The 16,268-nt window shown below is 41.6% G+C and overlaps 2 protein-coding genes across 2 annotated transcripts in view; both read right to left on the bottom strand.

Moving 5' to 3' along the window:
- The window catches only part of LOC125314928, a 93,252-nt gene that overhangs the window by 60,991 nt on the left and 15,993 nt on the right, over nt 1-16,268 (bottom strand). The window lies entirely within an intron of this gene.
- The window catches only part of LOC115728676, a 223,554-nt gene continuing 212,014 nt past the window's right edge, over nt 4,729-16,268 (bottom strand). Inside the window, exons 4-10 of the mRNA XM_048278124.1 lie at nt 9,734-10,028; nt 9,295-9,634; nt 8,324-8,545; nt 7,808-8,225; nt 6,504-7,182; nt 5,311-6,406; nt 4,729-5,088 (exon numbers count right to left, since the gene is read on the bottom strand). Of these exons, the coding sequence (XP_048134081.1) occupies nt 4,852-5,088; nt 5,311-6,406; nt 6,504-7,182; nt 7,808-8,225; nt 8,324-8,545; nt 9,295-9,634; nt 9,734-10,028 (3,287 nt within the window). The 3' untranslated portion in view covers nt 4,729-4,851. The remainder of the gene's footprint in view (nt 5,089-5,310; nt 6,407-6,503; nt 7,183-7,807; nt 8,226-8,323; nt 8,546-9,294; nt 9,635-9,733; nt 10,029-16,268) is intronic.

Raw genomic sequence — 16,268 nt, 5'->3', positions numbered from 1 at the left:
ATACCAAAAGCTTTTGATTTGGGGTTGAACATTAGGTGATTCATGTTCTTACTTTAATTTGTCATATGATTAGTGATTAATGCATTACTCCGATTGAAACCATGACTTCTTAATAAGTCTAACAAGTTGTATTTATGACTAATCAAAATTCCTGAGGCTACCTGAAGTAAGTCTCCTCTTTTCCTGTAGTTAAAACTAATGAAAATTTAAAAAAAAAATTTGCAAATGTTATGAAGGGATAACACGGACAAACTAAATATAAATAAGTAGGGTTAAGTTCACGAGTTTGTGATAATTTTAATAATTATAGAACGTGAATAAGTTCAAAGCATTATATATATAGAGACACACACACACGCAAGGAATGCGATCCCTTGCCATGGTCCATCGCTCCGACAACTACGACCTTGTCCCGAAAATCCTCAGCCGACAAGATCCACATCCTTAAGCCTCAACACGGCCACCGTGGTGGTCTCCTCCTCCAGGTCAGGCTTGAAAGTCGTTCGCACCGTCTCTTTCCCCAGTACCTCCGCACTGGCCCTCGAAATATCCTCAAAATCAAACGTCTTTTGCTGGGTTCCTCAATAACACCAGCTCGTTCCTCTCTGGCTTAAGCTCTCAAGGCTTGTTCTTGGTCGCATTTTTCTCTGATGACGATTTACATATGAATTATATTACTTAATGAACCATTATTAACCAAATTAGTCTAAATACTTCTCTATGTTAACATTTTCTAATCATATCGCAGTGAGGGAATTGTATGCAACATTCATAACCAATAATACAAGGGAAAATTTCATATAAAAACATGAAGTGACCTCATTTTCTTAAATAATGGCAAGAAATTGTCTCATATAAGGAATTTTGGCCGACAGGCGAGCATATGACTATTTCAGCTGTCGGGGAACGGGTTTCCTAGCCAAAAAAAATTCTGCAAACATATTTTTTTATTATTTTTACTTTCCTTTTCTCTTCTTTCCTTTTTTTTCCTTTTTCTTTTTCCCTCTTCCCTTATGCCGGCGAGGTCGGATCCTTCTTTGAGATTGATATGGTCACTTCAAATTCTTATTCAAAATAAATTTCGCTTCAAATTCTTATTTGAGAACATGAGAGCATTTTATGCTTTTATTTAAAATAATATCCAATTCAATCTCTTATTAAAATTTTCTCGTAATATGATTTATGACAGTGCGGGAATAGTAGGGAGCATTCATTCCACTAATATCGTTTGGCATTCAACTAATGACCTAATTAAATATTGGAAACGGATTAAACCTTAATCCAGCTGGATTTTTTGAAAGTTCAACCCTCTTTTGGTTTCTTGTCTTAGCTTTTCCCAATACTTCTTCAAAGTCTCAATTCCTAAAATCATAAACTGATTGATTTTAGGAATTTCTTTTTTGATCCAAAAAGGAAATTCCTAAAATGACCAAAAAGGAAATTCCTAAAATGAGTAATTAAGTCGCGAGAGTTTCCTAATAATTTGTTTTTCCAAGGGGACCCTTTCGTGAAAATACACGCTACCATTCAACAATCAAAAAACCGCCAAAGTGACTCTGATCAGAGCTTGGATTAAAATCGTTGTCATGTACGCCCTAAATCTTAAACCCTTGTTTCTTTGGCATGAGGTAGCTTCCTATTGGGATGGGCACCGGTCTTTGTACTAATAGACTTCAGTTTCATCTGGCCCAGTTTGAGCCTAGCAGGCTAATTTTGTTAGACATATTTCCTATTTGATGATTTTGGTAGAAAGAAATTTATTCGTTTGAGGATTTCCAAAGTGTTTTCTGATATGAATAACCTATTTTTTAAATTAAAATGTGTTTCTAAAATATATTATGAGTTGCACTGGGCTTTTCAAGCTTTTGAAGCCCAGGTCCAAACACATGCCATGCCCAAATTTCTAATTAAATATGTACAAGAAAGATCAAATTAGTTCGTGAGCCACATTCGATTGAGGAGATCATTGAGAGGAAGCCCAAATCAGAGACTAATAATATAAATATATATATATATATATATATATTTGGTCGAAGACTAATAAAATATTCAGTTAAATCCATAATATACTATGTTTTATGCTTTGTATCTCGCCCATCAACTATCAACGCTTGGTCAACTCTGGGTCAAACTGATTTTATGAAAATTGAGGCAAAATTTGAGGTGACGACAGTAGGTTTTTAAATTTTAAGAGTTTTAGTCGTATTTATTTATTGTTTGCACAACTATGCAATTTAATTTCCCTAAATATTATTATGTCAGTCCCACAGACATTTTGCAATTATGGTTAACCTTTTTTTCAATTTGTTTTCTATTAGTTGGTTTTTTTATTCTTAATATTCATTATTCGTAAAGCTGTTAATATAATTTTGTTTTTATGATGATGGATAGTATTTATAATCCTCTAATATCATTTGCTTCTCCAACAAAGAAATTTCTATATTGTTCCACTTTGTGAGCGTTTTGTTTAGCACAAATTTGAATTGATACTTGTATCAATGAATTGTTGAACATGGGCTATAACGGGGAGAAGTATACTATAAGTGCCATAAGTTATATACGACACTCACTTTAATGCCAAAAGTTTCAAAACGATCATTTAAGTGTTAACTCCGATTTGCTTGCCGAAAATCCTATGTGCCCAACTCCATAATTGTGGTTTGCATTCTAATTTATATGCAAAACAAAAGATAGAGCGGTTAAGAAAGCGTCATAAATCAATTGGTAACTATTAAAGGAAATGACCGTTGGAAGTTTCATGAAGACAAAATTAAACATTACAAAACCGTTATACGGCCGTTATATGGCCGTTTGAAAACCATTATGATACCGTTAAAGAACTTACTTTTGAAAATAATGATGGCTAATCATAGAGGTCATAATTTCTATCAAAATCATTTTAAAGATATTTCAAAACCGCTGAAATATCCAACAGCTCCTTTCTATTGTATGCAAGGACGCAATCGGCTCGACAAGGTTCCCATGGGCATGAAATCGTACAATAGGAACTTCATGTCTTTGCTGTAGAAGTAGCCTCCCTGAGGGAGCAGGTTCTTGTGGTCCATTGCTCCCAAGGCTTTGACCTCGTCTCGAAAATCCTCGGCCGACAAGGCCACATCCTCAAGCCTCTTCAAGATCATCGTGGTTAACTGGTTATCCCATCCTTCAGGTCAACCTTGTAAGTCGTCACAAATTTCCCTTTCCCCAATATCCACTTACTGTCCCTCAAAACATCCTCCCAATCGAACCTCTTCGCAAGGTTCCCCAACAACACCAGCTCGTTCCTTGCCAGTTCAGGCTCTTGCGGCTTGTTCTGGGTTGCATATTCGTCCAATGGCGATTTACTGCTGCTCTTCCTGTTGCGGATCCTTCGCCCCAGGTTGTTCATCAGTGTCACTTGTTATGCAATGAATGCAAACTGGCACCCGTTTGGTTTGGCTCTGGCTTCACCACCCAAGCACAACAGCCTTGTTCATTTTTCTTCCCCTCTTTTTTTGTTTGGTTCTTCTCGTCATTTGCTCATCCCATTTTCTCCGTTTACCACACGGAGGTCAACGTTTCCCAGGGGCAAAAACATGGTTTGGCGGGAAGACATAGGAGGAATGTGATAGAGAAAATGTTTTCTGAAATATTCATTTTTCGTGAAATAAAAAATTGCAGCAGCCTATGCTACTTTTGTGTTACTGGACATGCTGCCAAAAGGATAAAGGCAAAATTAGAGAGAATCAGAGTCATGGAGCCTAGATTGCGGCTAGTATCCCATGCCATTAATAAAGCGCTTCACAGCAGAGAAAATCAGAGTCATGGAAAAACAACGATTGTTTACTTTTGGTTTTGCATGGAATAACAAAGAATTGGAATTGATGAGCATAGCAAGCACACACATATTTTTCAGATATGTCGTCCTGAGTTCTTGAACGTGTCTTAACGTAAACTTTCATAAAATCATCAAGAAGGAGAATCGAATTCTCTAGTTTTTTTTTTTTTCCTTGCCCCTTTCCAAATTGTTTCTCTGATTGTATCAAGTTTATGTAAAGCTGGCAGCGGGTGTTCACCATCGCCACAGTTGAAGGAGAGAGGGCCCTCATGCGCAAAGGCCATGTGACCATGTAATCTGTTATTATATTGATCAGTGTCGGTGCCGTCGGTGGTTGTCATAAAATGGAATGTCTTTGAGCTTGTTCTTACTTTGATTTGTCATATGACTACTGACTAGTGATGAGTGCATTACTCCGGTTGAAAACATGACTTCTTATAAGTCTAACAAGTTGGGATTCATGACTAATCAAAACTTCTGAGGCTACATGAAGTAAGTCTCATCTTTTCTCCACTACCTTAAGTATGACTTGCAATATATGACACTTCCTGGAATTGATGAGCACCATTCTAGAGTCCTATCTGATCAGCGCATCTTCTGTAATAACAGGTATACTCTGGTCGATTGCTGTCGTGAAGACTACTACTTGATGTGGTCATCCCACTCAGGTTTTCTTCCGTGAAGCTAGATATTATCATTCACATTAGGGTCACAAAATAGTAAGGAATTATCACGTATTAACATTCATATTAGGGGTTTTAGAGCATGAGAACTTGTTGTGCCTTTCACTCTTAGTTGGCCTACTATAGTACTATGATACGTTATTTTGTCCTTCTTTACCGTCTGCCTTTAGTGTAATAGCTTTTCGGAAGATACGATATCGAGTGCGCACAACGAACATTGACATGTTGACAAGAGCCCTTGATGTTGGTCTATTGTACTCGGTAAAACTCCAATTATTTCACGACGAGAGGATGATCTAATGAAACTCTTGTTTAGATATAATGTGTACATTCTATGTCTGTTTATTGTCACTATTGAGGGGACGGCAAAAAAAACTGTCTACCTAACTGACAAACACAAATGCCTATCCTACTCATCATCAAACATGTCGAATTTCCATGTGATCTGTCATTCGAAGGCCTGTTATCCTGAAAAACCCTCACTTCAGGGCATCTTAGATATGATAGCCTCCCAACTTCTTCGTTCGCAAAACAGCAGAGCAACTGAGGGTCAAATTTTCGGCAAAGAGCTTCACTTTTTTTTGTTCCCTGCGACAGTAAAACAAAAGGGCAAATGTATTTTATTGAACATGTATAATCGTCTTACCGAACATGAATCTAAGCATTAATATGAACAAAACACAAGCTACAACAGTAATCATGAGATTAAAAAAATATCTTCCCGTAAATATTATTGATCAAACAATCACAGTGAAAAGGCAGGAAATTTGTCAGCTTGATGGGGTTAAAGTAATTGAACTGCAAATTTACCTTCATTTCCATCACCGTGCCCAAACCTTCGGCATGGTTCCACAATTGTGTCTTTTTTTTCCGTTCCTTATCACATTCTCGACGAACAATGTCTCTACCAAGGCCTCTTAACTGATCATGCATCCATAGCTTATTGTCCTCGCCAATTTTTATCAAAGACATTTTCTGAAGGACCTCAAGACCTTCCTCTGGATAGAGATTGGAATCTTTCCAAGAGTGGAGCACTATCCTATGATCAAATCCAGTGAAAAGGCAGGCTATATCAAGAAAGATATGCTTTTGCCAATCATCCAATGCATCATAACTTATTTTCAACTTCCGTTTTACTTCGTTGAGAGGAACTTGTTTCAACTTCTTCAACATCACATCCCAAACATCTTTGCTTCGGCACGGAAGTAGTTTTCCTATAGCCTCAAGAGCAAGAGGAAGACCTCCGGTACTTTTGACCACTTCTGTGGAGAAAGCAACATAGTCGTCCGAAGGGTAATCTCTTCCAAAAGCATGTTTGCAAAAAAGTTGAAGAGATTGGTTGAAGTTCAGGCTCATAAGCTCATATGGATGACAAACCTTAGGAACATCAATAATATCCCTATTTCTACTAGTTATGATAATCTTACTTCCTAAACCGAACCATGCAGGTTTTCCTATTAGTGCATCCCAATGAGTCATTTGATCAACGTCATCAAATAGCACCAGAACCTTTTTACCGCGTAACCTTTCTTTTATTATCTTCTTTCCTTCCTCAACATTGCTAATGTTTGACCACTGCTTTTTGAGAACGTCGGAGATTAGTTGATTCTGCAAACCTTCGATGCCCTTTAGCTTTGCAGTTCCCCTGATGTTAGAAAGGAAGCAACAAGCTTCAAAATGATGTGACAGCCGATTGTAGATGATTTTGGCAAGAGTAGTCTTTCCTACACCCCCCATACCATGGATTCCGAGAATTCTTATATCCTCCGAATCGCCACACATCATGGTATCGATTTCCTTCGTATGATTTTCGACTCCTACCAAGCAATCTGTCACCAGTAGATAAGCTGTTTTCAACTCTTTTATAACCTCCTGGACAATCTCGTCTACCAGTTCTCCTTCACCTCTGATGTTATGGAAGGGAAAGGGAAAACATAATTAGAAGAACATGGTAATATTATGTTATTGCGCCAAAATGCTAACCCAGAAAACGACATACATACCTATTCTTCTTCGAATTGTCCCATCCGTTTAGATTGGCAATGTGGTTGAGAGCAGCTTTCCATTTACTGACGTTCGCATCAAATTTATCCTCGTGCGAAAGAAAGGCTCCTTCATAAGACCCAATTTGATGACGGACCTCCGCCGGACTAACATCATAAAAAATGGGCATAACCTTCTGTCTCCGGGTTATACTACACTCCATCATTTGGACCAACTCATCAAGACACCATTTACTAGAGGCATAGCCCTTAGAAAGGATGGGAATTGCAACTTTTGATTGGCTGATAGCTTTGAGCAACTCAGGACCAAACTCCTCTCCAACTCGGAGCTCTTCATCATCTTTAAATGTGTGAATTCCAGCAGCTAACAAACTGGTATGGAGGAAATCTGTAATGCCTGAGCGAGTATCTGGCCCTCTGAAACTCAGGAAGACATCGTAGTCATATCCAGAAGACATGGAGGCTGATGACGGTGAGCCATTCTGCTGGTATAGTTTTTCCTGTTTTGGCAGCATCATATCAGGGAATTGCGCTGAGCGGGAGACACCTGAAGCAGTAGCTTCCACACTGCCACTATTGACAGCCAACGAAGATGCTGAGTCACTGACAGAAGTCACCCCAACATTTGTTTCTGTCACAGCTGCTATTTCTTCCCCCCACACAGATTCTGTGTTATCACCTGTTTTATGAAAAATGTAGAGCAATAATGGCCATGAAGAGAATCCAGGCAATTGCAGAATGCAAGGTAACTTTAAGGAATTTGATTTCATTCAACAGAAATTTCCTCATAGTTATAGATCGTGGAGATATGAAGCCTATCCCTGCAGGACGTAGTTACAACTTGTGAAATTTTGAGTCCAACGTGATTTTTTATTCATCTAATTAAATGAAAATAGAGAAGGAAATTTTTTGGTAGTTACTATAGAAGCATTACATGGTACTATTAGCCAAAAAAGGAAGAGGAGGAGGAGAAGGAGGGGGAGGAATACAAGAAGCTTGAGGTGAATTATTCACAATGGATGATGGAAAAGTTCCTGAAACAAGCAAGGTCGGAGAAAGGGCACAATGAAGGGGATCAAATGGGACCTTTTTTATCCTGTTCAATATAAGTTGGCATTACAGCCATCTGCTATGCGTCTTCGATTGCAAATTTATGGTGGCGCTGTCGGAGTTAGAGTTCCTTTGGCTCGGGGATAATGAAAGGCTAGCGGATAACTATCCAATCATGACACCGGGACTATGAAATCACGATGTGAAAGCCAATAAGGATGTCTGGGATTGTACAGAGGAAGTAGAAAATGAACCTGTGAGATCGGACGGTGAGAATGATGGACCATTCCCTTCCACAGTCGTGCCATATTTTTTATCCAACTCGAAACTTGGTGAAGTGTACAGTGATTTTGTGGCTGATTCAAAACTTCCAAAATTTCCCTCAAGAGCTGAATGAACCGAACTTTCTGACAGCGAAGGTGGCATTGGTGGCAAAGTCGATGTGGACTTAATATTGGACTGTACTGGCAGTTCTGGAACTTCATTCTCATCAGCACTTGTATTGGCATCATATGATAGTGTTATAGAGTGGACAGCTCGCCCTTTAGGAGGCAGCGCCTCAGGTAGAATCTTCATCATGCTTTTCTGTATTCGGCTCTCCTTTTCCTCCTCATCACTGGCAAAATCAACCATTGCGAGCGAAGTAGCAGCATTCACTTGCGAGAAAACAATCTGCTCATACACAGATAAGAATCATAAGCTGCTCTCTCAGATTTAAAAAAAAAAAAAAAGTCAAATAACAGATGGTTAGTTTGATGTCTAACCAGTACCTCTGCCATAAATTCCTTAGGATATCGATCCTGGCGATCCCACAGGACATCCATACCCTCCAACTCAAGCTTCAGAACACTATCCGATATGAAGGCAGTATTAAACATTGCACGAAACATTGATTCTCCATGTTGAAGATCAGCATCCAAACTCATATACTCGAGCACAATATCGCCTTGAACATTACAATGGACGTCCAATGTAACCGTGTCACCATCTTCCTGCACTTAAATATATGAACAATTAAAATAGTGAACTAGCATGAGATCTATATTTTTTGCTTAAGCATCCAGGATACATGGGTGAACTCACTGATCAAAATGGACTGATGGATGAGGCATGTGAGATAAAATTGGTGCTCGAGAGGGAAAATTTAATTTCATACATCTTATTGTATTCCTCAGAGAGGAAAACACTATTGCCAGGAAAGCAAAAAAGAGAATGTAGCATCTAAAGAAGAAAAATAATAGAGTGAAACTCATCCTTCTGACTAGACTGGACGTAAGCATGTATGATGTCTAAGACTCAAAACGAGACTCTCTAGTCGTCGCACTGTGGTCATATTCTGGAGTTACATTTGACTACAAATCAGATTATTAGATCAAATGCATTATCTTGCAAAGAGGAACTTAGGCAAGATCTCAAATGCGGCACACTTCCTATTTTTACAGAACGTGATATGTAAAACAGTGCAACAATGAGCTTTTGCAGATTGATTTAACAGTTTAACAGATTTACAAAGTAAGCACTTTGTTACTAAGACAGTCACAACTCTAAGATAACTGTAACTGCCTGCAGCTCCTATCCACAAATCCAGCAAGGTTTTACAACTGTATAATGTGAAAAAGTTTAGTACTAGAAGCCAACCAATACACGGGAGAGCAAATGGAATCGTACCTGGCAAACATATGCAATAACATTTCGTAAATAATTTGAGATTATACAAATTGCCTACAAAATAAAAAATTACCTGTTTGTAATGCCTCATGTATCCATTCCTTCTTGGTGTTGAGTACAGAACTTTGGGAGTTTGACCAGCAACCAAAAAGGTGTCCCGTCCTATTATCTTAACAATAGGACGCCATCCCCCTTCAGCGTCCAATTGAGGAACTGAACTTAGTTTAACACTTTTTATCACAAGTGCTTTAGCTGGTGGAGGCCAATCCGAACCAGCTTTCCATGTGGAAACATAGTGGAGGTATCTCAGCTCGGAAGGCAACGGATTCAGTGTCGATGTCAGCAGCAAGAATTCACGTGGTGCTTTCTTGTAAATCATGTCGAGTGTTTTCTGCTCCCCATCCTGCTTCTTCCTGTATGACAAAAGAGAAGCCAACATGAACGCCAAAACCGGCCACGCACCCCTTTTGCAATGCATCGACAGCATGTTCTTTTTGGGATCAGATGACAACCATTCATCGGCAGATCTCAAGAAGTAGTGGATAATCTCCACTCTCGGTATAGGGCAACCTCCATAATTTTGAGGGAGTTCCATGACAGTTATATCATATTCAGACAACACTTTAGCCATTTGGCTTTGGTTTTCTTGCTCTCCAAAATTGAGCACCATGAAAGAGGCAGCAGGAAATTGGTCTTGGAGTTTTGCAACTATGCCTCTCATGTGAAACTCATATTCGTCATCCTTCAACCAGTCCGTGGAAATTTGGTCGAAAAAGGACCAATCCGTGGTAAGACAGTATTCAAACACTGCATACACATCCACATATGTAAATCATTTAGTGCATAGATTTCCAAACAAATATGGATGAAGCTAACAGGACTCCTATCATCAAGTGTGTCCTTCCTTTGAGCTCAGCATAAACTTAATAGACTATGAATTGACTTCTTGAGGTAAAACGAAGTACTCATGCAAGATAGCTTCCAAATCGCATATGATGACTTGCTATGCTGTCAAAAGTTGTTTAGAAACTAAACCGATTAACCTCATAAACTTCCAGAAACGAGTGACTAGGAAAGGTTCTTGCAAAGTAGGAAACCCATGTACTGCAAATCATTTCCATAAGAGGTGCAGCGTGATTATTTCCAGAGAAGTATGAATCAACTAATGAAATGATGCCCTGAACTTGAAGGATAAGCACCTCACGAGAATCTTCTGCAGATAATAAACCTATTGAATGCTTATGACTTTTCACCAGCAAGTTCATTTGGCGATGGTGAAATATGCACTTATGACTAGACAGTAGCACCCGCAAGAGCCTTTGTGATTAACAAGGAAGCAATCACAGAAAGTGCTCGTGGCCAATTAGCTCGATCGAAGAATACTTCTTTCTACTCCTCATGATTGGCAGACAAAGTTAATGAAAAGCGACAGGAAGCGATTAGTTAGGTAGGTAATGCTTATGCAAGGTGAGTTGCTAATCACCGTTTGTTGATAGGAGGCAATTAGTTCAGCTCAGTAGACCTCCAGTCAGCTATTACTCTGCTTCTGCGGGAAACAGGTCGTTGCTTATCCTAGACTATGAAAGCAATCCTTGATTTTGTGGCCCTAGAGCCCCATTTCCCACCAACAAAAAAAATTAAATGCTTCCACAAAATTACCATGGTAACAGTATGCCACGAATGCTTTAGCAGAAGCATATCATTAACTAAACTGTTTCTTGCCAAACCAAAGAGGCTTCCTGTTAATTTTACTATTGTTGAAGTACCTTTGTCCCAAGAGAAGGTAAATCACAGAATACGAAAAGTAGAGGCCCTAAATACCAGCTCAGTGAAACCAGAACGCTAAAGCAAAATGAAGTAGGTAGAATTCGGTACCCTGCCAATGTGACACTTCCAAATTATCAAGAAAGAACATTTAAAAAACGTACCATAAACTCTTTCAGAAACTTCTAGAACCCCATCTGGTGGTTTCCTGCGAAAAGTATCTGCTGGGTAAAGCCATCGCTCACCAAGATTAAATCAAATTTCTTCAAGTCAAGCATCTTGAAAGAGCTAGAGCAGCACTCACATCGAGAACAGAAGTCATCCCAGTTGGATATATCCAAGACAATTGACACATTTCTTGTTTGAGGATTGGTAGATGTAACTTTGGGCTAGGGGAAGCTTTGTGTCATTGATTCATTTATTTTGGGTGGAGCCGTCTCTTATTGCATGAAAGATTGTTAGTGGGAAGTCACTCTTTCTTGTTCTCCCTACTATACAAATAATGAACGACCCTAAAAACTCCTTACTGTTTTTAATTTGCATCGGAGATGCGAAAACTCACATATTTCTACTCCTCTCTTTATTTTGACATTGACTTCCTCAGTAATTGACTCGTCTATGGGGAACATTGGCAAAGATTAAATTGATCTTATGTTGCTAAACGTGGTCATAAAGTAGTTAGGCAACCAAGCTTTTCTGCCAGTCTCTAAATCAACTCACCGAGTATACATATCATTGTTCACTTGGCTGAATTGGTCGAGCTGCGACTCCTTGTCTACCTGTGCACTATGGATAAGTGAAGAAGATGTATCCTTGGTCGCGTGGCTGACCTTGTCAGACTGTGAGTCCCCAGCTCGCTGCCCCCCAGGGCTACACAGCTCCTCGATCTTCCTACGTACCTCAGACATCTGAGGACACTTTCCCGAATTAGGGGATACACAATTATCCGCCACCTGCAACAGTACAACCACCCTCTTCTCCACGTCGTTGTACCGCGGCAAGAGCTTCGTATCCAAAACTCCAGCAGTCCCCATCGTGTGAACCATGTAGTTGACCCAGTCAGGAAGATCTACAACTTGCCCTACCTCGTTGCGGTGCTCCCAGGTGGACTGCTGCCCAGTCAGGAGCTCCAGAAGCAACACCCCGAAGCCATACACATCTGCCTTGTACGGGTCGGCCCCGGCCTTCGAGTCAGGCCTTGTGAGGTGGGGGAGGCCGTAATTGGAGACCCGGACCTCGAAGGACGGCGTGAGGAGGATGTTGGACGAACTGATGTTCCCGTGGTGGATACCCTGGGCGTGCAGGTGCTCGATGGCCCGGGCAGCTCCGAGGGCAATCAAAAGCCTGACTTCCCAGCTCAGGGGAGTCCCCCAACTCCCGTCCCCCCCACTTCCCCCTTCCCCCCGCCAAATAAATTCCCTGTATCTGCACAATCGGCTCAACAAGCTTCCCAGGGGTATGTAATCGTACAAGAGCAACTTCTCGACTTCGCTGTAGTAGTAACCCCTCAGAGGGAGCAGATTCTCGTGGTCCATCGCTCCCAAAGCTTCGACCTTGCGCCGGAAATCCTCGGCCGACAAGACCACATCCTTGAGCTTCTTCACGACCACCGTGGTGGTCCCGTCCTCCAGGTCAACCTTGTAAGTCGTCCCGACCGCCCCTGCCTCGACCACCTCCCAATCGGCCCTCTTAAAATCCTCCCAATCGATCCTCTTTGCGGGGTTCCCAAACAACACCACCTCGTCCCTTGCCGGCTCAGGCTCTTGCGGCTTGTTCTGGGTCGCGTTTTTGTCCGACGACGATTGACTGCTGTTGCTCTTCCTGTTGCCGTTCCTTCGCCACAGGTAGCTCATGGCGTCGACCACCGCGGTGGTCCCGTCCTCCAGGTCAACCTTGTAAGTCGTCCCGACCGCCCCTGCCTCGATCAGCTCCCAATCGGAAATCTTAAAATCCTCCCAATCGAACCTCTTTGCGGGGTTCCCAAACAACACCACCTCGTCCCTTGCCGGCTCAGGCTCTTGCGGCTTGTTCTGGGTCGCGTTTTTGTCCGACGACGATTGACTGCTGTTGCTCTTCCTGTTGCCGCTCCTTCGCCGCAGGTAGTTCATGGCGTCACTTCTTATCCAATGATAGCAAATTGCAAAGCACAGGTTTGGTTTGGCTCTGGCTTCACCACCCCAGCACCACAGCCCTCTTCATCCTTCTTCCCCTCTTTTTCGGTTTGGCCCTTCTCGTCATTTGCTCCTTCCATTTTCTTCGTTAATTACCAGCGGGGTCAACGGCACAGGGCTACACCAAGTCCACGTCCCCCAGTGGGAACTGGGAAGTGTCCTGGACACTGACGGCGAACTTCAGTAGTCTCCAACGCGGTTTCTTTTCCTGCAACTTTTTCAAAAGCCCAAACCCACGGTGTCAACCTCGAAGTCAACTCTTGATGTATTACGAAATCGGCACCAAATTACAAACGGAATGGAATATACATATATGTTATATCATTGTTCTATAAAAACAAATTATTGCGCAGATATAATTTGAGTTCTTGAAAAAGTTGAATCAGTATATGATTCACGAAGATTGGATCTAGCGACTCCATTTTGAAGCATGACGTCATTTTGTCACATAATCATATGATTAATGCTCCATTTCCTTTATATTTATGGTTAACTGTTACATTATTTCTCAAGTAATGTCACTGAATATGATGAGATAGTAAAATCTTATTGTTTTGTTATTACGTTGTGAATGAAGGAGAAATGTTTGAGCTCTATTTTTTTTTTTCTCCATCGAAAGAAATTTTTCATTTCATACGAAATGGAGATACATAACTTGAAGATAGAGATGCAAATCACACAAAACAAGTAAACCTAAAAAGTGAATGAACTTGATACAGTCTGCAGCAACTCGCTCATTCCACAAAAAATAGGTCTATCAAAACATCAAAGCACAACCGGCGGCCGATCACTGAATCTCGTATCATCATCGGTGAAGAGCATATGCCGAGAAATCTCTCTCCAATAGCTACGGCTTTGTCAAAAGATGATGTCCATTTATATTCGGCATCCTCGGAATCATCACCATATAAAGACTATAAAAACACAAATAGGTTGAAAGAGTATAAAAAATGTCTTGTAAATTCCATATCTATATCTAAATTAGGATATAAGAACATATAAATCTAGACGTAGCTTTAGATCGGGAGAGACTCTAAGAAAAATATCAATTGATTATAAAATCACTCTCGGATAATCAGACCTCTAGAAAGACCATAATTCTTACAATTCCCAAAGCTAAAGTAGCAACTTTTTAAGGTGCTTGCTCATTCACTAAGTGTATTTTACGTTCTAATGATCTCCCTTTATTTCTCAAGTAGTTGTTTTTATTCTTTTACTCAAAAGATTTCTTCCACGTGAAATAGGGATCTTGACATTGACTACAATGGTTATTTCAAATTAGCATATCTGTGCCACATGCTAAAGAAATTGTGTTTGGGTATAAGTTCACCCCGTTATCATGCTATTTTTATATATCGATAAAAACACTTCTAATTAATTTGTGATACCCTGAAAAATCCGACTTCTATAAGGTGCTTGAATTCAATAAAAATGATAAAAATTGAATTTCAATCTGTACAAAATTTTGAATTGTAAGGACGTAAGTGACGATTTTTGGACGACACTCAAAACGTTACTCATATTAAATTAGGTTTCAGTAATCTTAATCGTTGCGAATTAGGATCGAAATCCTCGTGCCCGAGCCTAATCCTGATCGAGCCTAGTCTGTGAAAAGACCAAAACTACCTTCCGTTTAGTGTGTTAAAATTTCGTTCTGATTTAAAATAGCAAATGACCATTTGGCCCCTCAATTATAAACTAAAGTCCAAAAATTTCAAATATCCGAAGTGGGCCCCACATGTCATTCTTACCCTTTTTGCCCCGCCAAACCATCACCATCACCTCACTCTTCTCTCTTTCCCCCTCCCTCTCTCCCGCCGGCTCTCTTTCCCCCCTCCCACTCCCACGTGACCTGCTCTCTCTCTCTCTTCCCATCACATTTTCACCAACTCCTCCCATCCCATCCCATCACCTTTTCTTCTCTCTCTCTCCCTTCTGCCACACGACTAGACCTTCCCCCACTCCTTCTGTTCATCATCTCCTTCCTTCGTCACCCTCATCCTTCTCTTTTTATTTTGAGCGACCAGCCCTCCGCCCGATCTCGCCACCTAGCCACCCACCGCCACTCCACCGCCGCGACCTCCTCGTCATTTGCCACGCCATCGTCGCCGCACCACTTCGCCACCAACCAGCCGCCACCCTAGCTCGCCCGACCGCTGAGCCAGCCACCGTCCCGCCTTCGTCGCTAGACCACCGCGCCCCCCACCAGCGAAACCCAGCCGTGACCCGCGACCGACCTGCTACCCCGACGCCGTCCCAAGCCTCCGCGCGCCACCAGCCATCAACCCCGACGCCAGATCAGCAGCCGTCCAGCGGCGCACCATCAGCGACCAGCCCCGTCGACCCCGGCCTCTGTCCCCAGCCGACCTGCGCCAGTCTTCGCCCACGAGCCCAGCTCGGCCGCGAGACCTCGCGACCTCCAGATCTGTGGACCCGAAGCCCCGCCAACCCGCGACCTCCTCCTTTCCGCCTCAGCCGCGTCGTCCCGAACTCACCTCGCCGCTGGCCGCGAGCTAGCCGGGAGCTACTCGCCCTCTGCTGTGACGCCGCACCATCGAGCTTGAGCCGCCGCACCATCGAGCTTGAGCCGCCATACCCCCCACCGTGAGACGCAGAGATCCGTTATCGTCCCGAGCGCGTGTCACCGAAATTTCAGTTCTGTGAACAGTACCCGTAAATAGTAATCGTGAACAGTATCGTGAACAGTATCCGACCCGTGAACAATATCCAGCTCGATCCGAAAGTCTAGTGGCCGAGCTGTCTTTGACGGCCGGTTTTTGGTGAATTAAACTCCTAAATCGTGATTAGGGCGATAATTGCGCTCAGTAATAGTTAATTAGCACAGTTAGCAATTTAGGTGTTTAGGTAGTTTAATTGTGATCGGAGTAAATAGAAATTGGGTTTAAGATGAATAGTCACAATTATTTAAGGTAGTGGAACTAGTTAGAACGTCCGTGGCTAATTGGTGATTAGACTAGATTGATTATATGGGTAGTGATTGCCGATGTTTGATTGCGAGTGAGCCATAGGCCAGAACCGAGCATGTGACTATTAATTGTATGAAATTGGATTAATAATTATCTTTGGGATTATTAATTGTGTTTAATTAATC

Source organism: Rhodamnia argentea, chromosome 4 (genome assembly GCF_020921035.1).
Source record: "Rhodamnia argentea isolate NSW1041297 chromosome 4, ASM2092103v1, whole genome shotgun sequence".
In the NCBI taxonomy this organism is placed as follows: domain Eukaryota; kingdom Viridiplantae; phylum Streptophyta; class Magnoliopsida; order Myrtales; family Myrtaceae; genus Rhodamnia; species Rhodamnia argentea.
The sequence above is the reverse complement of the archived record's forward strand: the minus strand, read 5'-3'. Positions and strand labels throughout refer to the sequence as shown.